General features: G+C 44.5%; 1 protein-coding gene across 3 annotated transcripts in view; it reads left to right on the forward strand.

The window, feature by feature from the left end:
* The window catches only part of itsn1 (intersectin 1 (SH3 domain protein)), a 39,769-nt gene that overhangs the window by 10,930 nt on the left and 5,895 nt on the right, over nucleotides 1–22,944 (forward strand). Inside the window, exons 12-39 of one of the 3 annotated variants that reach the window (XM_061836796.1) lie at nucleotides 128–267; nucleotides 350–472; nucleotides 703–852; nucleotides 975–1,115; nucleotides 1,192–1,279; nucleotides 1,369–1,508; nucleotides 2,946–3,029; nucleotides 4,703–4,827; nucleotides 5,031–5,305; nucleotides 5,698–5,864; nucleotides 6,921–7,165; nucleotides 7,909–8,170; nucleotides 8,880–9,064; nucleotides 9,757–9,836; nucleotides 9,920–10,092; nucleotides 10,199–10,244; nucleotides 10,348–10,469; nucleotides 10,863–10,986; nucleotides 12,485–12,679; nucleotides 17,882–18,003; nucleotides 19,596–19,702; nucleotides 19,773–19,874; nucleotides 19,933–20,014; nucleotides 20,998–21,096; nucleotides 21,177–21,260; nucleotides 22,132–22,215; nucleotides 22,628–22,759; nucleotides 22,840–22,920. In XM_061836796.1, coding sequence (XP_061692780.1) covers nucleotides 128–267; nucleotides 350–472; nucleotides 703–852; nucleotides 975–1,115; nucleotides 1,192–1,279; nucleotides 1,369–1,508; nucleotides 2,946–3,029; nucleotides 4,703–4,827; nucleotides 5,031–5,305; nucleotides 5,698–5,864; nucleotides 6,921–7,165; nucleotides 7,909–8,170; nucleotides 8,880–9,064; nucleotides 9,757–9,836; nucleotides 9,920–10,092; nucleotides 10,199–10,244; nucleotides 10,348–10,469; nucleotides 10,863–10,986; nucleotides 12,485–12,679; nucleotides 17,882–18,003; nucleotides 19,596–19,702; nucleotides 19,773–19,874; nucleotides 19,933–20,014; nucleotides 20,998–21,096; nucleotides 21,177–21,260; nucleotides 22,132–22,215; nucleotides 22,628–22,759; nucleotides 22,840–22,920 — 3,758 coding nt within the window. Of the gene's footprint in view, nucleotides 1–127; nucleotides 268–349; nucleotides 473–702; nucleotides 853–974; nucleotides 1,116–1,191; nucleotides 1,280–1,368; nucleotides 1,509–2,945; nucleotides 3,030–4,702; nucleotides 4,828–5,030; nucleotides 5,306–5,697; nucleotides 5,865–6,920; nucleotides 7,166–7,908; nucleotides 8,171–8,879; nucleotides 9,065–9,756; nucleotides 9,837–9,919; nucleotides 10,093–10,198; nucleotides 10,245–10,347; nucleotides 10,470–10,862; nucleotides 10,987–12,484; nucleotides 12,680–17,881; nucleotides 18,004–19,595; nucleotides 19,703–19,772; nucleotides 19,875–19,932; nucleotides 20,015–20,997; nucleotides 21,097–21,176; nucleotides 21,261–21,764; nucleotides 21,916–22,131; nucleotides 22,216–22,627; nucleotides 22,760–22,839; nucleotides 22,921–22,944 lie in introns of those variants that run through there. The other 2 variants (XM_061836793.1, XM_061836795.1) reach the window with 2 other exon arrangements.

The following is a 22,944-nucleotide window of genomic DNA, read 5'->3' on the forward strand; positions in this document are numbered from 1 at the left end:
CTGTTCATTCAGCCTTGTGGGCTGTTGTTCCCATCCGTGGATCTTTGTCGTCGTATGATTTCATAATGTCACGATTGTTTAGTGTCCGCCAAACCCAGTAATGTCTATGTTTTTGCCTCCCCCCTAGTCACGTTTGAGGATAAGAAGCGGGAGAATTTTGAGCGCGGGAACTTGGAGCTAGAGAAGCGGCGTCAGGCCCTGCAGGAGCAGCAGAGGAAGGAACAGGAGAGGCTGGCGGCGCTGGAGAGGGAGGAACAGGAGAGGAAGGTCGGTCACGCGCTTGAAGCGTTCAACTAAAGGAGAAGGAAAGGTCGTGCGAGAAATTAAACCAATCGCTTTTGTGTGTCAGGAGCGCGAGAGGCTGGAGCAAGAGAGGAGGCGACAGCAGGAGTTGGAGAAGCAGTTGGAGAGGCAGAGGGAGCTCGAGAGGCAGAGAGAAGAGGAGAGACGCAAAGAAATTGAGAGGAGAGAGGTTAGCGGAAAGATGACACTTCGTGCGTGTTCACTTGTCAACCCGAATTTTGTCTCTCCTAATGTTCTGTAATACGAGTTCCACTTTTTGAGTAGAACTACCTAATTGAATTATTCTTTTGGTACTATTGTAATTCGTAGCGATGTCCCTGGCATGAATAGATGACCCAATAAGTGAAAATACAGCGCCGCAGTACCGGTAGTTCAGAATTTCATCTGCGTGTCGTCCAGGCTGCGAAGCGCGAGCTGGAGCGGCAGAGGCAGCTGGAGTGGGAGCGCCAGCGTCGCCAGGAGCTTCTGACCCAGAGGAACCGAGAGCAGGAGAGCATCGTTCTGCTCAAAGCTCGCAAGAAGACCCTGGAGTTTGAACTGGAGGCTCTGGTAATCCAGCGGAGACGCCACACTCGGCAAATGGAAGAGCAAAGCGGCCAGCCGCGTCTCCTTGGACTGGTGGATTTTTAACAGCTGACCGCCTCCTGCATGTGCTTGCTTCCACTCCACAGAACGACAAGAAGAGCCAGTTGGAAGGCAAGCTGAAGGATGTCCGGTTCCGTCTGTCGGCCCAGCGCAGGGAAGTGGAGCAGACCAACCAGACCAGGGAGGCTCGCATCGCTGAGATTACGCTGTTGCAACAGCAACTGCAGGTAGGCTCAAAATCCTCCTTTCAGTTCTTTGTTTTCATCACGATGCGTCATCTAACATTTGTTTATGTCACTGCAGGACTCTCAACATTGGCTCGGGAGTCTCATTCCCGACAAGCAGAGTCTCAACGAACAGCTGACACAGGTTCAACAGAACAGCCTGCACCGTGAGTCCTTCTTTCTTTCGCTCTGCAGATCTCTGAGCCCCGTTGGGTTTGTGTTCTCAACCCTCCACTCACTTTCTTCCCATGTCCAGGCGACAGCCTGTCGTCACTGCAGAAGGCCGTGGACCAGAAGGAGTCCAGTAGACAGCAGCTCAAAGAGCAGCTCGACACGGTGGAGAGGGAAACCAGGGCCAAGCTGCTGGAGATCGACGCTTTCAACACCCAGTTGAAGGTAGAGTAAACCTTAAAGATCTCTGGATTGACATTTGTTTCTCTCTCTCTCTCTCTCTCTCTGTTGAAGTAGTTAAGACAATACAGTACATTGCACAACGTGCATCTGTACATACTGTCGTGTTTACCCATTCAGAAAAATCTGCAGCGAAAGTGAACACATTGGGTCTCTTGGGAAAGTCAAATCTCCTAATCTCTATCTTTTAACTTTGTTCAAAAAAAAAAAAAGGGGGGGGCATTCCTTCAAAGCGAGAAGAGAAGAAAAGGTGCAAGTCATTTCAAACATAGCAAAAGACAGCATCGTTTAAAATGAATACGACTCGATTTTTCCTAACCGACAACATTGCACAACGGCAGGAATTTGTGACCTAAGTCTCCAGTGGGAAATTCGAGCGTCTTCGCGTATTCGACGGCCTGTTGCTTTAAATGTTTCTGCCATAAAAGGATTATGGCTAGCATATATCTCCTTTCCTTTTGTAAAAGTTGATCATAAGAAACCTACGCTAAACGTGGGTTGGAGATTGCACTGAGGCACCTTTACTAAAGCATTTTTAGAGTTCCAACAACCTTTCCTCCAAGTACCTCTCGGTAATCTCGCTTGGCTAGGGAAGAAAATGAAAGATCCAAACCAAAACTGTAATCCGAAGAGGCCCAATTGTTTGTCTTGTGGTGTAGGTCAAACCTTTATTATTGCACCACTTTTAACATAGCTTGCTTAATAGTCTTTTTGTGTGGGAATGAAATATTTCATTATCATTTTTTTTGCATGTTCCTGCCAAATACTTACTACTTATTTGAAAATCTGCGATTATTGGCCAATTATGTTGATGTGCATTTCCCCTCATGTCTTATTTAATTCACTGTTGCACTGCAAGTTTAATAAGTGATTTGTCATTCATCTATATTACTGTATATTTGTTGGTGTGTGGCTTATTAATATTGTGGCAGAGGAATCATAGGCGTCGCGTGAGAGAGGAAGATGGAGACTTTGGTGCATTTAGTGTCAAACGCTCAGTCAAATCGGAGAGATGTGGAGTTGACTCAGATGGAGACGTGGTGCAGGGTCGAAAGCATCACGGCAAATTGCCTTTTTATTTTCAATGGCGAATCGAACCTGGATATGTTTTTACATGAGGACGGATGTTGCCGGTAGACCTTCACAGGAACATGCATGCTGCTGTGAAGAAAAGAGGATGACGTTTGACCTGGCTTCCCTTCGTCTTCCTTTTGACTCCCCCTCAAACTCACCGCACTGCCACATCCCTTTCTTGGGCTCGTAATCCTTCTTCACCTCATCCGTCTCCTTCTCTCTGCCCCGCCCATCAAACCTTTGTGAGATTTGCATAATGACCCCGTCCCTCTGTTTTCTACTCCTTTTTGTATTTCCCCTTCCACACTGTCCTCCCCTTTTTTTTTCCCCCTCCATTGCTCATGCCAGTCTCTGTGTGAGTTCTATGCCAGCCACTGTGCCAGGATAGAAGCCCTGCGACGCCAGCTTGACGACGAGCATGAAGGGAGACAGGTAGAGCACACTGCCGTTGTTGGACTGCGAGTGGGGAGTGGTCTGATTGATCAGAATAAAATTTTAAAAAAGTCATATAAGTTACTACACTGGACAACTATTCGTGAGCATTAACATTTCCAATGTGAACCTTTTTCTTTTTAAAGGAGACTTGAATTTTTTTTCTCAAATTAAAACAGTTCCCCGTTGTTTCTGGCACACTTTTATCAAAACCAAGGACTGAGAATTTTAGTCTTTTATACCTCATTAATTAAGCCTCCCAGAACTTCCTATCCCGCAGCCAATGGAAAGTCCGTCTTTTGTTACCATGACGTGTGGGATCGGTGCTTGGGCGTTGCCACTGTGCAGGCCTCTTCCACTTGCAGAAGAGTAGCCCAGAGTGTGGAAAAACAAAGCAAGCACCGAGAAAGACATTTAAAGCACTTTCACACGAGAGTGTGCTGATCCGTACATGCAGCGCATGCAGCATGAACACAAATATACGCTCACAATTCCACTGCGTCGACAACTTCGCAAAGCAATTAAGTGTGTGCAACTGGCAAAAATCAATGCAGCTCTGCTTATCTTTTTGGCCTTGACACAACGGCTTGAAAATGGAAAATCTTCATCTCACTTAACTCCCAAGTACTGCGAATTTTGACAAATCATTACTAAAATTAGATTTGATAAATTAGAACATGATTTACTTGTTACCCTTAACGGGTGATGGGTGTTTGTTAAAAAAAAAAAACAAAAAAAAAAAACAGTATCCGCCCTTTTGTCTTTTTGTGAAACAACTGTTCACAGGCTCATTGGTGTTTATGTAGCCAGAAAAGCACTTGTACTACATTTCCAGTGTCCGTATGAACAAATTGGTCACGTTATAATTTACTTGGGGAATTTGGTCGTCACCGTAGAAAAAAGGGGAGCGATCGCATCAACGTGAAGTGTTCCAGGTTGCTTCGGTTTTGTTGCCTTGACGTGCATGCATTGATCCTGGTGTGGTTTGTTTGTCTGTTGTGTTGGTAACGCTTCAGGCGATGACATCCTCTCATCCAGGGCAAACATGTTTTTCAAGTCAAGAAAGTTGTGCTCTGTACTTGATGTTAGTGGAACGTCCACCTTTGCCAACATTTCCATTTGAAGTCCCTTCACCACCCCTTTGCTTCCCTTTATCTTTTCTGCTTCTTTGCCCATTGATCTCTCCATCTCCTCTAATATCATTTGTGATGCTAATCACGCAGTTGTGAGGTGTTTTCTGATTTAAACTCAAAGAGATTCTAGTACTATGAATGCTGCATCTGATGGTGTAGCTTCAGAGCAGATGAAGTTTTTAGGACTGGGTAACTGCAAATATCCGAGGGTCTACTTTATTTAGAAGTGTATGCATGGCACATTGTGTCCATTACTTCCTGTTTCAGGGTCATTTTTAAACTTCTGCCTCCTCACTCAAGTCAAGTTTAGTCTGCTTAAATGAACGATGATTTTTTTTTTTCTTTTTTTTTTTTTTTTTTGAAACAGCACAGTTGATTGTCATAACTGTACATTGATAATCCATATTGATGTTGCCGCTGCCCCCGCTGTTGTTGCCGCTGCTGTTGCTGTTGTCAGTGGTAACCTGTAACAACCAGCCAACCCAATCCCACTCCCTCCTTACCACTCTTGGTTCCTGTATCTCCCGTGTCGCCTCACAGGAGCTGAGAGAGATCCACAGCCGGCAGCAGAGGCAGAAGCAGAAGGAGCTGGAAGGAGACACGCACTCCACGATGCACCCGCAGACCCCTGTCGACCGGACGTCTGCTGAGCTGCAGGAAAGGAGGTAGGACTCATATTAGGCCTGTATCCCGAAAATGAACACAGGTTCACCGTGCCCCATATACTGCTAATCCAATCGTGAGTAGTACCGTGACAACAGTGGACTGAGTTAGGGTGTTCCAACTACGCAAGCAGCTTGGAATTCAAGCCATTATTAAATAAATCACTTTTACGTAATAGTTGCCTGACTGTCACCTTGCGCTTCAGGTTGTCCTCGGACAAAGCTCCGGCTTGGAGGAACGACGACGCGGGAAGTTCCGCCCTGAAGGCCCCGAGCCCCGCTTCCGCCTCGCACGCCTGGCTCAACCGAGTAACTCAAGAGGAAGAAGAGAGGAAGCGGCGAAGCCTGGAGGAGGATGCGGAAGGTCGTAAGACTGCGGGTCCCGCCGAGGAGAAGGCCGAGGAGGCTCGAGGCAAGAAGGACATGCAGGAGAAACTCAACAAGCTCTTCAGCCAGCCGACCGATCCGTGGGCTTCGACAGGTCTGGTGAAAGCTTCAAGCTTCTTTCTCCGCGTAGTTTCCACATGTGGGAGACCCCAACAGAGTACGGTGGTCTGTCGACTTACTTGCTAACAAACAGAGCAAATTGGATAACAAAAAATTTGCATCAATGTCATGAGAGTTCTAATCCCTTCCGTGAACACAAATGGTGCGGCAGTGTGTATAGAAAGACAACACAGCAGTACTCACAATCATCCATCCATTATTACGCTGCTTATCCTCAAAACTAACTATCTTCATTGATTTATTATGCATGCATTACATTGCTCCACGGTGGCCAAGTCACGCCCGCCCGAAAGATTCAACTTGACTTTGACTCTTATGGAACTTTACGTAGCTGTTTTAATTCCTTTTATTTTCTTTGAACAATAGAAAAGCCTCCAGTGGTGAGCCTGTTTGAGCAGAAGGCAGCATTAAGTGGCTTTGAGCAGCAGCAGCAGCAGCAGCAGGCGGTGAAGGTAGTCTACTACAGAGCGCTCTACCCGTTTGATGCCCGCAGCCACGATGAGATCAGCATTGCCCCCGGTGACGTCATCATGGTAGGTTCAACAAATTGATGAAATAGAGTTAAAATCGCTTCGTACAGTCAGCTGCTACTGTTGGCGGGAGGTAGCAATAGATATTTTTTATTTACGGTATTTAAAATTTCTTTTAACGACATAGTGATAATACCAACAATCATTTGGGGCGCGACAATTGTGATTTGAAATGTTGATACAATTTCATCTCTATTACTGCCCATCTTTTAAAAAGACTGTTGATGTTATTATGTCAAATTAATGTAGATTACATTATGGACGAATGTTCTTGAGTGCGTGTGCGTGCGATTTGTGTGTGTGTGTGTGTGTATGTGTGTGTGTGTGTGTGTATGTATGTATGTATGTATATATAAAACACTTTGCTCTCTTCTCTGCTGTGCAAACTGAAGGTGAAGGGGGAATGGGTAAGTGCCCGGTCCGGTCCTGTCCAGGCCCGGTCCAGTGTGGCACACTTTTTGTTAGCTCATCCTCACTCGCTTTCATTCACCTGCCATTTGAATGCTTCATAACAGCTTGATTGGTCCTATATGGATCTGCTGTAATGAAAAGTAATTCTAAAAATACACAACACCAGCTTGTCCATAAATAAACCGTACAAATATATATCCATAGAAATATAACTTGTTATATGTAAAAACAGCAACCACTGTTATCTGATGAATTTGATTCATTACAGTAGATGACATTCAACTTTGTCATTCCACATCACATTGCAAATCAATGAAACGCAAACTCCATCTAAATATTTATCATTGTATTTTTTCTCATCCCTGTGAATATTTAATCTCCAAGTGTGTGCTTTTTGTGTATTTATATTTGCATGCATATATTCATAGACATTATCATATTCAAGAACATATTTTGTTGCGGACACAAATATGTCACTGTTGAAACAAACGTTATTAAAATACAGAGCTGTCTAATTCTCTTCATTTTCTTCATTCGTTTGAAAAAGTAACTTCAACCCACCGTGTCGGGCTGGTACAATAGCGCACGTCTCCAACGTTTGCCGTACCCCCCCCCCCCCCCCCCCCAACTGTCTCCTGGCCCCGACAGGTGGACGAGTCTCAGACGGGCGAGCCCGGTTGGCTGGGCGGGGAGCTCAGGGGCCGGACCGGTTGGTTTCCGGCCAACTACGCCGAGCGGATACCGGAGAGCGAAGCGCCCGTGAGCCTGCGGGCGGCCGCCTCTGCCGCGCCGACCTCTGCCCAGCAGCCCATCAGCACGCCGCCGCCCGCGCCCGGTCAGAGCTCTTCCTCCACGTCGTCCGCCACCAGTAACTGGGCCGACTTCAGCACCACGTGAGGGCTACGGTTTACATTTTTCTTCCACATTTTACCACATTACATATCCAATGGTAACATGTCAGAATCTGAGTATTATTTTTATTATTACTACCGTTATTGATGTACGTAACATACTGTATATTACCAGAATCATGCCAGAAACCACAATTTGTTTTGTCTATCTTTAAACACTGGGACTCAGATGAAAATGTGGCTTATTGTAATAAGGACTGACCCCTGCTTGACATTGGCCAAAAAATTTTTATGTATATATATGTGTGTGTGTGTGTGTGTGTGTGTGTGTGTAGTCCTCGCTTCTGGTTTCGATCAGAAATGAGTGTTAATATGAAATCATCCATGATTCTACTGCTGATTACTAGATATCAGGAAAAAACAAAACTTTCCTGGTGAAAGAAGAGAGTTTATGCTTTCTTTTGGTAGGTGTGGTGCTTATTTTGTGACAGAACACAATACTGTGTGTCTTGAAAGATCAGGCAAAATGCTGTCAAGTGAATGGCAATATGCGGAACTCTGCTTTGAAAATTGCTGTCAGTCATTGCGTGACTATAGCCATTTATAATTTTTTTTTAAAGAAGTCAGGGTGGGCCATTCCTTTCTCGACAAATTGATCAACTGAAATCTTACTACTGTAATATTTCCAGATTTTTGTTCTATTTGATGTCCTCGATTCATTTAGCGGTTCACTCCATTGACGGCATTTTATGGCAAATGTAAATATATGTCCTGAATATTTGCAGCTGGCCATCTAACACTAGCAGCCAGATGGACAGCGAGGGGTGGGACGCCTGGCCCACCTCCTCCGCCGCTCAGAATCCGTCCCTCGGCGTCCCGTCTGCTCAGCTGCGGCAGCGCTCGGCCTTTACGCCGGCGACCATGACCGCGGGCTCTTCGCCCTCTCCTGTGCTGGGCCAGGGGGAGAAGGTGGAGGGTCTGCAGGCCCAGGCCTTGTACCCGTGGAGAGCCAAGAAGGACAACCACCTCAACTTCAACAAAAATGAGGTCACCATCATGAAAACATTTTCATGTGATTCATTCTTCCTCCACCCACTTTTTTTGTCTTTCCACTCCCTTCTACCTTCTAACCAAATCATAATCTCATTATTCCATCGCAGCCCCAAATTGTGCTCCTTTCTCTGTGAATGGAGATGCTAACAAGCAATCTAATACAGAAAATCCAAAACCAAGGGAAAACTGTATTCACAAAATTTAGGACATGTATTTTTCACACTTCAGAATTCCCATTTTTCCCAACAATTCCACATTTTCCACAAGAAAAATGACATTTAAAAAAAAAATATATATATATATATTCTGTTTCACTGTGGACAACTCGTATCCATTCAATCTTCCACATATTCACAAAATGTAGGACAGGCTTCCTTTCTTAACATTCTTTAAAAAAAAAAATCTCATTCGTCTTCATTTATGACGTACAGAACATAATCACATTTCCAAATTGTCCTCATTCTCCACAAGAAAAAAAACACCCCAAATAAATAATAGATTACTTTTTTTCCTCTTCCCTTCACATTTTTCCATTCCAACTTCAATTTTCATGTTCTACATTTCAACCATTCAATGAATTTTACAGCTTCTCCGTCCAGCATCAGCGCTTCAGCATTCATATGCAATTTTTTTATGCAATTTGCATTCTTCTTTTGTATGGTTGCGTTCTCCTTTTATTCAAATGCACGTCATTGTGACACAGGTTATAACGGTACTGGAGCAGCAGGACATGTGGTGGCTTGGAGAGCTTCAGACGGGACAGAGAGGATGGTTCCCCAAAAGCTACGTCAAGCTCATCTCTGCCACCATGACGCCCCCGCTTGCGATGCCAGTGGGCGCTCCAATTGCAGCCCCGGGCGTGAACTCTGCACGTGGCAAAAACGCAAGGTATACTTTTTCAGCAAATTACGGCTTGGTTGACGGTACGTGGTTTTGCGTCAAGTGATCTGTTTGATGGTGGCAGTTAAAGGAGAGTATCTATTTTCTGTCGCGCTTCTCCTCATTGGGGTCACGGGTGAGCTGGAGTCTCTCCCAGCTGAATTAGGGTCTTTATTATCCACTCATCTGTCTGTTCATCCATCCATCCGGGAAATGCAGAGTTCTTGAATTAAAACGGTTCAGGTTCTGGTCGGGTGGCCGTTCTTCCCAATCACGTGAGCGTTGAATTCCCCTAGAATTCCGCGAGTCCAAATTTTGTCCCTGTAATGAGTGCGCAGCGCCAGAGTCTTCCTGCATGTTGAGTGTAAACAAGCAAAAAGCAGACGCCAGGCTCCGTAAAGGCAATTCCGATGGTATTTTCTTTGGTGAAGGCAGCACTTCATCACCAGCCTCCGAAATACATTTGTACATGATGTGTGGGTCCGCGTATGTGTTGCTTGCAGCGGACACATGACTAAACACAAATACCAGCCCGAACAGGTCAAGTAGTTCTCAGAACTATCCAAAAAAAAAATGGCCTTGGTTTTTCCTTTTTATATCGCTGTGTTTGAAGCCACTCCAGAGACTGAAGTATTCATATCCAAGCACTTCAAAAAGTCACTTCCCTATAATCAGGGCCTTGCTCCTTCTTTTCCTTCAAGCGAATGTGTGGTGTCAGAAAGCCCCCCCAATGGAAAACGCCCCTCTCCCACCCCATGCAAGACCTCCGATTCAGGAGAAGGTAACCCACACGCAAATGGATGGATTCATTCTGGTTTTGTGTACGCGTGCCTCTCACATTGTTTTATGTTTGCGCTTGAGCAGAGTACGTGGCCATGTACACGTATGAGAGCAGCGAGCAGGGCGACCTGAGCTTCCAGCAAGGAGATGTCGTCATAGTGACCAGAAAGGAAGGCGACTGGTGGACCGGTACGGTGGCCGGCAAAACCGGGGTTTTCCCCTCCAACTACGTTAAACCGCGAGACGCCTCCTCGGAGGTGAGATTTAATAGGAAGAGTCTCCTGCATCAGATGGGATGATCATGTCTTGGTGAAGCAGCATGTGGCGCATTATCCAAGGTCAATTTTTTTTGGGTGTCTCCAGTCTTTAGGACCAGCAGGAAAGACGGGGAGCCTTGGCAAGAAACCAGGTGATTTCATCATGAGCACTTGTCTTTTTCTTTATCGCACTTTATGCTGCTTATCAAATATGACCACTCAATGCTCCTCCTGCTTCTCGTGTGTCTTCATCAGAGATCGCCCAGGTGATCGCCCCCTACTGCGCAACCGGAGCCGAGCAGCTGACGTTAGCGCCGGGCCAGCTCATCCTCATCAGGAAGAAGAACCCGGGTGGCTGGTGGGAGGGCGAGCTGCAGGTAGAGCGACGGTGCACCGAGAGCAAAAGTAGCGTCAGTAAAACAGCCCAAAAATTTGCCATACTCGGTGTAGTTAAACCAAACGCGAGAGAGGATCAGTAAGAACTTTTGTCTTTGCTTGGTTCACCCTGGAGCTCAAGTACATGGAGGATTTACCAATATTTTTTTCGTTTTTACTTTTCCCTGTCCATTGAGCTCTGGTCTGTGTTCCAACTCGGAACAGATGAGGAGGAGTGTTGATATGTTTCAGTCTTGGGCACCCTCACCTTTTGCATCACTCCAGTCACGTGACCACACACGAGATTCGTTAAGGCGACTTAACGAAGGCTCACTTGCGGGATACGCGAAGCCGTTCCGTTGCGTGTCTGACGTTCTGTGGTGCATTTGGTCCAGGCCCGTGGGAAAAAGCGGCAAATCGGCTGGTTTCCGGCCAATTACGTCAAGCTGCTCAGCCCCAGCACCAGCAAGACGACGCCCACCGAGCCCACGCCCCCAAAACTGGTCCCTGCTAGCACCGGTGCGTACACAACCACACTCAAAAACGCGTTTCAAAAGCTCACACAACTTGACAAAAAGATGCGTTTTATCTGAGAAGACAATAAATAATAGACAATGCTGTGACTGATTTTAGAACGGTTAAAAAAAATATATATATGTATATTAGTCGAGCTAACACAATTACACGTAATAAGTGCAAAGGGGTAACCCACATAAGTGGTGACTCCAAATTACTGCAAGTGTGCTGAAAAGTTTCAACAGATCCCATCTCTGTGGAGCCTTTTCAGCATGTTCTGTCTTCTGTTATTGTTTGATTAGCTACTTTCTTTGTTTCTTACCTGCAGTGTTTATCTGAAAATATATGGACCGTATTTTCCGCACTATAAGGCGCACGCAAAAGCCTTTAATTTTCTCAAAAGCCGACAGTGCGCCTTATAATCCGGTGCGCCTTATGTGTGGATCAATATTGAGCCTTTAGTGCAGCTCCAGCTAATGGATGCATAACGTAACCCCAGCCTCTACTGTAGCGTCTGTTCTGTGCACCTTAAATACGAAAAAAGGTTCAGAATAGGCCATTCATTGAAGGTGTGGCCTGTAATGTGGCGCGCCTTATATTGCGGAAAATACAGTAACTAAAAGAAATTCATGGTTAAGGTTAATAATGAAGGAATTGTATAAATCTCTAAACCGGATACCGACTTTTGCAGCAACCACTCGTGTGTTGTGACGGTGCAAGATTGTAGGACTTGATTTCCCTGATTCTTAACCAGAGTCATTTGGAATTTCCTTGGCAACTTGAAGGCTTCGGATTAGGGCTGCAACGACTAATCAATAAACTCAAATAATTCGACAGTATTTCGTGTCGGAATAAAATGGTGCGATGGTGGGAAGCCAGCAAGGGAAAATTCAGTATCAGAGTTTGGGATTACCGTAATTTCCGGCGTACAAGCCGCAACTTTTTTCACACGCTTTCAACCCTGAAGGGTTGCGTCAGGAAGGGCATCCGGCGTAAAAATTGTGCCAAACATATGTGCGTTCATCTGAGATGACACGCTGTGGCGACCCCGAAAGGGACAAGCCGAACGAAAGTTTATGCGGTGATGCGGCGCTAGCATTAGTGCGGCGCTAGCGTTAGCGCACCTGGTTATAAGCCTCGGTACACAGAGTTTAATGCTAGCACGACACTAGCGTTAGCACGGGGCTAGAGTTTGCGCGGCACTAGCGTTAAACTCTTTCTGTGTACCGAGGTTTATAATCAGGTGCACCCTGTAGGTCGGGAATTACGGTAATCCACATTTACAAGTAAAATGATGACGCTACATTAGATGTGAGGATGGCGACCCCAAGTGGACACAATTAGTGCTGTGCCTCATGCTGTGGGACTTTATCTCCGTTTAGTCAATGGGCAAATCGGTAGAACGCTCAATTCTAAAAATATCGGCTAGCTGCCGCCTGATTTTGGACTCCCTCATGTTGTGCGCACGTGACTTACGCCCCCGCCGTGGCCGTGTGCGAAGCCGTGTGCCAGGTGATCGGCATGTACGACTACGTGGCGCAGAACGACGACGAGCTGGCCTTCCAGAAGGGTCAGGTGATCACCGTGCTCAACAAGGACGACTGCGATTGGTGGAAAGGCGAGCTGAACGGTCGGGAGGGTCTCTTCCCCAGCAACTACGTGAAACTCACCACCGACACGGACCCCAGCACGCAGTGTGAGTAAATCCTACACGCGCAAAATATACGTAGAGACTCAAATGGCCTTGCAGTGTGTCGTCTAACGCTCGCGCACACAGATGCACACACACACACACTCTCTCTCCCCCACGCACACACCCCAGATTGTGGTGTGGAGAGGCCCCCCCCCCCCACCTCCTCTCTCTCTCTCTCAACCATGTGACCTCGTCGTCCTCTGGGCCTCTTTGGTAACATCCCCAGTCAGTCACACACCACCTCTGGATGGTGTTTGTGTGTGTTCGCGTCCTTTTTGTGTGTGTTCTTGCATGTTTGTGTTTATTAGCATTAGGTGTTTTTTCCCACACACACCTCCTTCCTGCATGTATCTCCACACACACACACACACACACACGCGCATGCGTTTTCCTAAGACCATGCCCAGCACGATCCATCGTAACTGAAGAGATTCTAGAACAAAGGTGCAGCCTTTGCATGCACATATGCAAGATTATTAACAAGTGTATCTTTTTAACTAATACAAATACGCATTACAGTCGTGAAGTTATGAGTCGTCAAGTGATACTTATAGAAATAATTGCCATCATAAAATCTCTATTCGCTGTTTTGTCCCGGGTTGCGCATTCTCATAGCTAATGAATCAATTTTATCATCACATAATACAAAATTACAAAAAAATATGTATATAAAGTATGCAAAAATTGTCCTTTTACTAATAAAGAATAATTCACTCATTTCTTAAAATTGTTATTAATGTAATTATATTGAATTAACCAATTAGTTAATAAAATGTATACATTTTTGGGATTGTTTTAATATGTATGTAAAATACTTACCATTATTATTTTAATAATAAAATAACTCATTTTAAACGTAATTAAAACAACTTCATTTTTTAAGTTTGGCCATTAATAAATAATTTATAGTTAATGACCTAATTATTAAAAAAAATAAATATTGTTTCGAAAAATTTGATGTATGTACAATATGTAAAATGATTTGTTTTAGAAAAGAACAATTATCAATAAACTTTTGTTATTAAACTATAATTCACCAATTATTCAGTAAAATAAACAACTGATTAAAATTGCTTTTCTACAATATTATGCATACACACCATAAAAAAATATATAGATATAGATAAATATATCTATATATTTTTTTTTTACGAGTGCTGACTGTAAATGCTTGTCGGGTGCCGCACTCTCGATATTTTACTTCCATGCTGTCTTGCTGCACGCTCCACCCACTTAGCACCCAGTTTTGTTGTTGTTGTTGTTGTTGTTATTTTTGTTTTAGTTGTTTTTGTTGATGTTGTTGTTGTCGTCCTCTCTCTAGGATCATATCATTACCCAGAATCCCTCTCTCCTCAAAGCCCTCAAAGAGACCCACTAGGCCACGCCCACTAGGCCACGCAAGCAATGGGACAGCAGCGAGCGGTCACATGACCCGGACATGGCGACTCTCCTCCACCGATAGAAGGCACACAGATTGAGCGCGACAGACAGTAACGTTAAGCGTCTGCCTGTCGGTGTGCGCGCGAGGCTCCGCTCGCCCCTCGCCTCGCCGCCGTCTTGTGAAAAGCGAGAGGGGAGGCGAGGCTCGGAGGGGAGAGGACATGCGGATGATTGGACTCGTTGACATGTTTTGACCTGTGACTGTATTCACGACACGCGCACCCACGCACCCACGCACGCACGCACACGCCTCCGTCCTGGCGCCACCGGTGGTCGAGTGGATAGTGGGTCGTTTTGTGGCTTTACGGGAGATCGTGTCATTTTAGAACCACCGAGGCTCATCCCAATTAAGGAGTTGTCGAGACGCGCTGAAAAGAAAAAAAAATACTAAGAGAATGAAGCTGTATTTTTTTTTCTGGGAAAAAAAAAATCATAGGAAAAAAAATAACTTTTTGTAAAAAAAAAAAAAAAAAATATTTCAATATAGCGTGCATTACAACTTTTTTTTTTTTTTTTTTTTAGGGAAAAAAGTTTGGGGTCTCTTTTATGTTTCTGTCAGGTTACACTAAAATTTTGTTGTTAAAATAACTCTACCGGGGCAGAAATTTTATAATTTATGTACAATAAGTTAGTGTTCATAATTTGACCATTTTTTCCTCCCAAAATATTTTTTTCTGGAAAAAACATCTACATTAATCCTTGTAACAATCTACATTTTTATATTGAATTAATTTGACTAAATCCTCATAATACAATACGAAGAATTTAAAATAAATACCTTTTTCAAATTCAAAAATAGGTCTTTATTCTTAAGAAAATTCCAATTCATAATAAATTTTTTTTCAAAATGTACTTACTTAACTCATGATATTTACATTTTCTGGAATTTTATTTTTTTTTTCTGGAAAAAAAAATATTCTCGAAAAATATTCCCTTTCTTATGCATAGAATTCCACTTTTTTTTGTTGTCGAAAGGAATAGTAATAATAATAATACTCCTTTTTCCTCTAAAAAAGACAACTTTATTCTCTTGTCATTTGACTCTTTTCAGTGTGACGGCAACCCTCCTCTGTACATCCCGCTTTGCTATTTTACTTGATTTTTTTTTTTTTGTTTTGTTTTTTTACTTCCACCCTCAGCAGCTTCCTTTACCTGTCAGTGCCCCCCTCGACTCCTCCCCCCCCCCCTCCCCCGACTAACCCGTGCCCTCCCCACAACTTCACAGAAAGACCCACTATCTGCTGGAGGACGGGTTCCGAATGCGGAACGTAACAGCCAAAGACTACTCCGGCCTCCTCCTCTTCTCATTGCGTTTCCTCTCAAGAGGTGCCCAAGGGGGGGAGGTCAGGGGTCAGGGGGGGCTCCACACACTACGCACACATTTACGCAACAAGGTACAGACTTTGGGGGGATTTGAAGCAAATACACATAACCGCGTTGTTTTTACCCAAGGTTGTTTTTTAACGTTTTAAGCGTGTATTTACTTCACGTTCTGTCGTTTTATGTTTACGTCTTTATCACCGGCTCGTCTGTTGCTATGACGATCACACAGTTGACGGATGCGGACGCGCGCGGGGTACAAGCGAATCATTCCATCTGGGACGTTCTTAATGTGTCAATCTGTCAAAAACACATTTTAAAAAATATGCTATATTCCAGCCTTTATTGAACAAAAATATTTTATTTTTTTGTAGTATATTAATCAGACTAAAGCTGTAAAGATCAAGACTTATTTTGCACGCACACACACAAGCGGCAGCGTTGACCTCACAAGTACAAAATGGCTGCCGACCTTCTCGCACAACTTTGAATTCGATTTTTGTTTAGTTGGGCTTTGGCGCGTAGATTTTATTCTGGATTTTACGAACTGGAAGGCCGTTTCAGCCGCACGCTTTTAATCGCACTGCGCAGTTGAATCAAAACAAAAAGTCATTTTTACCAAAACGTTTGAAGATCAAGATCCAAATGAGGTTTCATTTGCATCCAGAAATGTCGGGAAAATTCCTCCCGTATCATCGTGACTTGGACATTTACAAACGGGAATGATGAATTGACTCAAACTTTGAGGAACTGGACTTGGATTATCATGGCAACAAGACTGCCACCTCCACCTTTTTTTGTTGATAGTAGTTGCCACATTTTGTTTGTTGTTTATCCAGATGACAGTATTGTGATTTTCAATGTTTACCCTTGCAAATGCAATGAACTGATTTATTAACTTTTTTTTTTTTTTTAATATAAATATCCAGGAAGCAATAGAGTTCTTAACCCTGCTCACATCTCACGGGGCTCCTCTCTAATTGGTGGCTTAAGTTGAAGTATTATCTCACTTGGGAGCCATTTTGTTCGATGGCTTTCAATCTTTTTTTCTTTTTTTTTTTTTTTTGCTGGTCGACCTTCGACGAACTAATGAGCTGACGGGCGGACGAACGGCCAAAACGGAAACGCGCTGCGCGACTTGCACTCGGTGCACCGGTGAAAATGAGACGTGAGGGGTTTTTTTTTGTTTGTTTGTTTGACTCAGATTTAAAGGTGAGAATGAAGGCGGCGTACAAGATGAATGTAAGCGCGGCGCTCATTTTCCTGCGAGCTGGTCAATCTGCCTGCATCCTGGTGATTAAATGCTCTGAGACACGCTCATGTGCCCCGTTACTCTTACACACATAAAAAAAATTTCACTAAACAATATATTCTATTCAAAGAGTGAAGAAAGGGACGGTGAGCGACTGGTTAGCACGTGTGCCTCACAGTTCTGAGGGCTGGGGTTTGAGTCCCGGCCCCGCCTGTGTTGCTTTTCTCCGGGCGCTCCGGTTTCCTCCCACATTCCACAAACATGCGTGGTGGATTCATACCTACCGTATTTTCCACACTATAAGGCGCACCTAAAAGCCTTTAATTTTCTCAAAAACTGACAGTGCGCCTTATAATCAGGTGCGCCTTATAGTCGGGTGCGCGTTGCATATGGATCAATATCGAGCCTTTAGCGCAGCCCATCTAACGGATGCATAACGTAACCCCAGCCTCGACTGTAGCGTCTATTCTACGCGCCTTATAATCCAGTGCGCCTTATATATGAAAAAAAAAAGTTTTTAAAATAGGCCAGTCATTGAAGGTGCGCCTTATAATGCGGAAAATACGGTACTCCAAATTGCCCGTAGGTGTGAATGTGGGTGCAAATGGTTCTTTCTCCGTATGCCCTGCGATAAGCTGGCAGCAAAATTCATTTTAAAATATTTTTTAATCTTCATACCAAAGCTTTATTGTCAAAAAGATAACATTTTACTTTCGTTTACAGACTTTGATATCCAAACTTTTTTTTTAACGCAAACTTGGTTTTTTTTTGTATTCACTCTGTGAAAAGTGAGTTCATTTTCTTAATTTCCTAAATATTTGAAATATATAAAGGGTGATCTGATCTTCTTGTAGAGCCACAATCTTACCCTTTTCAATTTTTTTTAAATCTGGTAAAATACAAGTACAGTATTGTCTTTATTATCATCAGATTTACATCATGTGTTGTGATGTATTGAAAATGTCATTTTGAAGTAACGGCGTAATTGTATTATCTTATTTCTACCCAAACAACTCCGCTTTGCGAAAAATAAGTGCACATTTAGGTTGAGGTGCCTGTTGTGAGGGCAGGTATGTATCACACTATTATTGTTTGGATGATTTGACATGGTGGATGTTGCCTGATGCGTGCGTGCTTGCGTGTTTGTGTGTCGTCGTGTTTTTTTGTTTGTTTTTTTTGTTTGTTTTTTTTAGGGTGTGCCGACCTGCACCTGCTGGACATGCTGAGTCCCATGGAGAGGAAACGTCAGGGCTACATCCACGAACTCATTCTCACCGAGGAGAACTACGTCAACGATCTGCAGCTCGTCACTGAGGTGAAGAACAACACTTGTTTTTTTTTAATTTCTTTTTTAATGCAGCAGTCCATCATTTTCGTTCACAGCACGGATCTGATGTCGTCTCAATTATATAATAGAAATAGAAAATTAAATCATTCGGTTCGCCACAACCTCACAGTATCATTTTACTAACACTTGAGGCAATGGATGTTTGAACACAAAAGTGTAGCAACTCATGTTGACAGGCAACACTCCCTGGATTTTTTTTTTTTTTTTTATCCTTTGTGATAAACAACTAATATTACTGCGTATTAATGAACAGTGGCGACGTCTGGTTCAAGTCCCGGCCCTGCCTGTGTGGACTTTGCATGTTCTTCCTGTTCCTCCATGGGTTTTTTTCTGGGTTTTCTTCCCACATCCCCCCAAAATATGCAGGGTAGGTTAAGTGAATGCTCTAAATTGCTCATAGGTGTGAATATAAGTGTGGATGGTTGTTTGTTTCTCTGTGGGTTGTGATTGGCTGGCGACCAGTTCAGGGCGCACCACGCCTCTCACCTGAAGATAGCTGGGCTAGGCACCAGCACACCAGTTGTGAGGATAAGCAGCACAGAAAATGAATGGAGAAGTAGTGTACTAAGCAGTTGTAACTGTCTTCTTTGTGCATTTACTGTACGTGTGACAGTATTATACTGCTCCCTAGTGGGCGAGGCGTGCACACCAGAAGGAGTGACACAACAAAAGCCTGAACTCACTTTGTGGAAATTGTTGAATTCTTTACAATCGGTTTATTAGCAATTATGTTGTCGGTACGGTACAGTTGGGTTATGGTTGTTTTTTTTCTTTCTTTTTCTTTAGTTACAAAAACCCAATGAGACTACCGTAATTTCCGGCCTCCAGAGCGGACCTGATTATAAGCCTCACCCAGTACATTTGTAAAGGAAATACCATTTGGTATACACAGAAGCCACACTAGTGTAAAAGCCGCAAGTGCCCACATTTAAACACGAGATATTTACAAAAAAAGACGGTACACAAAGAGTTTTAAAAGTTTTAATACCTTAGCTTAGCTTAACATAGCAACAACACAGTAGCTGGTAGAAAATAAAAAACCATACTGGTTAAAAAAAAAAACAGCTGCGGCAGCTACACAGTAGACAAACATGCATAAAACATGTCTAATATCACTGACTCGCGCCAGCAACAAGCTAGCACAGCACTAACGCTAGCCCGGTGCTAACAGGGCCGGTTAAAAAAAACGTACAGGTAAAGATCAGGGACATGGCAGTAACACAGCAGCAACACGCTAGCACACGCTTAAGCTAGCGCTGTGCTAGCAGGGCCGGTTTAAAAAAAAAAAAAACAAACAACATACCGGTAAAAGTCACTTCCTCGGCACATATATTCCACCGATCTCACCCTTACCTTTTCTGCTCGAGTGCCCCGTTGCGGACGTTAGAAAAAAAAAAGAAGCACAAATTAGCCGCATCACCGCATAATCCGAAGGGTTGAAAGGGTGTGAAAAAAGTCGCGGTTCATAGCCTGGAAATTATGGTACATATTTTTGTTTTAAGGACACCTGAATGGATTAATGGCATCAATCCATCTGTTCTAAAATATTGTGTGTGTAGATCTTCCACAAGCCTCTGCTGGACTGCGAGCTGCTGAGCGAGAAGGAGGTGGCCATGATTTTTGTCAACTGGAAGGAGCTCATCATGTGCAACATCAAACTGCTCAAGTAAGTCGGACGCACGCAAGATATGCCATAATCGTACTTTCCAAAATAACTACAACGGTCTCGTCCTCAGAGCGCTGAGGGTGAGGAAGAAAATGTCCGGCGACCGCATGCCCGTCAAAATGATCGGCGACATCCTGACCAATCAGCTGCCGCACATGCAGCCGTACATCAGGTGACGGCGCGCGCAGACGTCGGCCGACGCAGGTCACGTGACGCTTTTCTCACCGCAGGTTCTGCTCGTGTCAGCTGAACGGAGCCACGCTGATTCAGCAGAAAACAGACGACAACCCCGAAATTAAAGATTTCCTCAAGGTGATATTCGGCCACGCTTCTTAATGCGTTCGTTCATTCATCAATCAGAAGTTGAACAAGTTGATTATGATCATAATTTTAGACATAAAATTCCCACTTTTGCCACCTTATTGTGGGGCACGTCGTCGTCAAACGGGCGTTCGGATGAGTCTGGTTTGGGACAAGCCGATAATTCACCAGTAATAATGTAATATATCCATCGATCCACTTTCTTAGCCGCTTATCCTCACAAGGGTCGCCGGAGTGCTGGAGCCAATCCTTGTTGTCAACAGGCAGGGGGCGGGGTACACCCTGAACTGGTCGCCAGCCAATCGCAGGGCACATAGAGACAAACGTCCGCACTCGCAATCACACCGTGGGGCAGTTTTTAATGTGTCCAAGTAATATTAATGTCGCATGATTTTGGGATGTGGGAGGAAACCCACACAGGCACGGGGAGAACATGCAAACTCCACACAGGCGGTGCCAAGATCTGAACGCCAGTCCTCAGAACTATGAGGCCAACGCTTCACAGTTGTGCCAACGTGCCGCCTAATATAAGATAATTATATATTATTAACCAGAGGATTATATTATACAATATAATAATTTTAATTGTTAACATAATTCTTAATATTTTATATACTATAATAATCATGCAAACTCCACACAGGCGATGCCAAGATCTGAACGCCAGTCCTCAGAACTATGAGGCCAACGCTTCACAGTTGTGCCAACGTGATATACTATAATAATATCAATTAAAAAAAAGACTTTTTTATGGTTATTCTAAAAAATAGAAAATATTTGTTAATAATAATTGTTTTCCACTGAACATTATGCAATTTTTTTTATGTGATTTCATGCTAGCAAAAGAATAGTAAATAACTCTAATTTGACTTATTAAGAAATAAAAATGGACTTTCTTGGTCAACACGTCGAGTCGGAAGTTGTTGTTGAAATTTTCCAACACTCGGATGTTTTGTTTTGTGCGCGTCCGTCAGAGGTTGGCCATGGACCCTCGCTGTAAGGGGATGCCGCTCTCCAGCTTCCTGCTCAAGCCCATGCAAAGAGTCACCCGCTACCCGCTCATCATCAAGAACGTACGTTCGGTTGGCGCGCAGACGCGCAGGCGGACGCGCACGCGCACGTGTCACCGCCGTCTTCTCCTTGTGGAAAACAGATCTTGGAAAACACTCCGGAGTCGCATCCCGACCACAACCACCTGAAGGCCGCGCTGGAAAAGGCGGAAGAGTTGTGCTCGCAGGTCATTTCTCATTTGGATTCTTCTCTTCGCGTTTGTAAGGCGGCGGGTCGCGCTGGCGCCTCACGGGTGTTCGAAAACACTTGCGAGGCTTCGAACCTGCCACCCCCCAAAAAAACACCCCATTAAATAATAACTCGTCCATCCATTTCCTTTGCCGCTTATCCTCACAGGTCATTTCTCATTTGGATTCTTCTCTTCGCGTTTGAAAGGCGGCGGGTCGCGCTGGCGCCTCACGGGTGTTCGAAAACACTTGCGAGGCTTCGAACCTGCCACCCCCCAAAAAAACACCCCATTAAATAATAACTCGTCCATCCATTTCCTTTGCCGCTTATCCTCACAGGTCATTTCTCATTTGGATTGTTCTCTTCGCGTTTGAAAGGCAGCGGGTCGCGTAGGCGCCTCACGAGATTTCGAAAACAGCCAAAACACACTTGCAAGGCCCAAAACATACCCCATCAAATAATGACTCATCCATCCATTTTCTTTGCCGCTTATCCTCACAAGGGTCCCGGGGAGTGCTGAAGCCTACCCCCAGCTGTCACCCTGAACCGGTCGCCAGCCAATCGCAGGGCAGATCGAGACAAACGGTCACACTCACATATCACACCTATGGGCAATTTAGCGTGTCCAATTAATGTCGCATGTTTTTGGGATGTGGGAGGAAACCGGAGTGCCCACCCGGAGAAAAACCACGCAGGCACAGGGACAACACGCAAACTCCACACAGGCGGGGCTGGGATCGAACCCGGTTCCTCAGAACTGTGAGGCCAACGCTTTACCAGCTGCCGCCCAAATAATAACCATATCTCGGAAATATATCTCTATCTCTAAATATATCTAATATCTTTTTTTTTTCCCCCCATGTGTGTAGGTAAACGAGGGCGTGAGGGAGAAGGAGAACTCGGATCGTCTGGAGTGGATCCAAGCTCACGTTCAGTGTGAAGGCCTTTCGGAGGTACTGCGCTTTTGTCTTTTGCACTATGATCCATTTTGAAAAAAATATATACAGCACAACCTCGGTTCTCGACCACAATCTGTTCCAGAAGGCGATCCGAGAACCGATTTGTTCGAAAACCGAATCGATATTTCCCACGTCTGCGTACGGAGGCTGCGCTACAATAACAACAATAACGCCGCGCGTTGTGGATCAGCTATGTGGAACCGCCCGCGTTATGTTATTTCCGGGTTTTGTCGCAGGCGCTCGAGGACCGATTTTCGTCCGAAAACCGTTTTTGGAACGGAGACGTTCGAGAACCGCGTCTTCGCTGTGTACTTAAAGGAATAAAAAAAAAAAAAAGAAAAACGAGTAAATGCTGTGAAGTGCACAGGTGGTGAGGAAGCTCAAAACTAAAAGAATACATTTGCAGCAACTGGTGTTCAACTCGGTCACCAACTGTTTGGGCCCGCGCAAGTTCCTCCACAGCGGCAAACTCTTCAAAGCCAAGAGCAGCAAGGAGCTCTACGGCTTCCTCTTCAACGACTTTCTGCTTTTGACGCAGGTGACCCCCGACCTCGCCGTAGCACCGCGGCCGCGCGAATATTTGACGTACACGTTATCCGTTTGCCGTCCGCGCCGCAGGTGACCAAACCCTTGGGCTCGTCCGGATCCGATAAAGTCTTCTCCTCCAAGACGCACTTGCAGTATCGCATGTACAAGACGGTGAGAATGATTGCATTTTTTTTT

Source organism: Syngnathoides biaculeatus, chromosome 12 (genome assembly GCF_019802595.1).
Source record: "Syngnathoides biaculeatus isolate LvHL_M chromosome 12, ASM1980259v1, whole genome shotgun sequence".
NCBI classification, from domain to species: domain Eukaryota; kingdom Metazoa; phylum Chordata; class Actinopteri; order Syngnathiformes; family Syngnathidae; genus Syngnathoides; species Syngnathoides biaculeatus.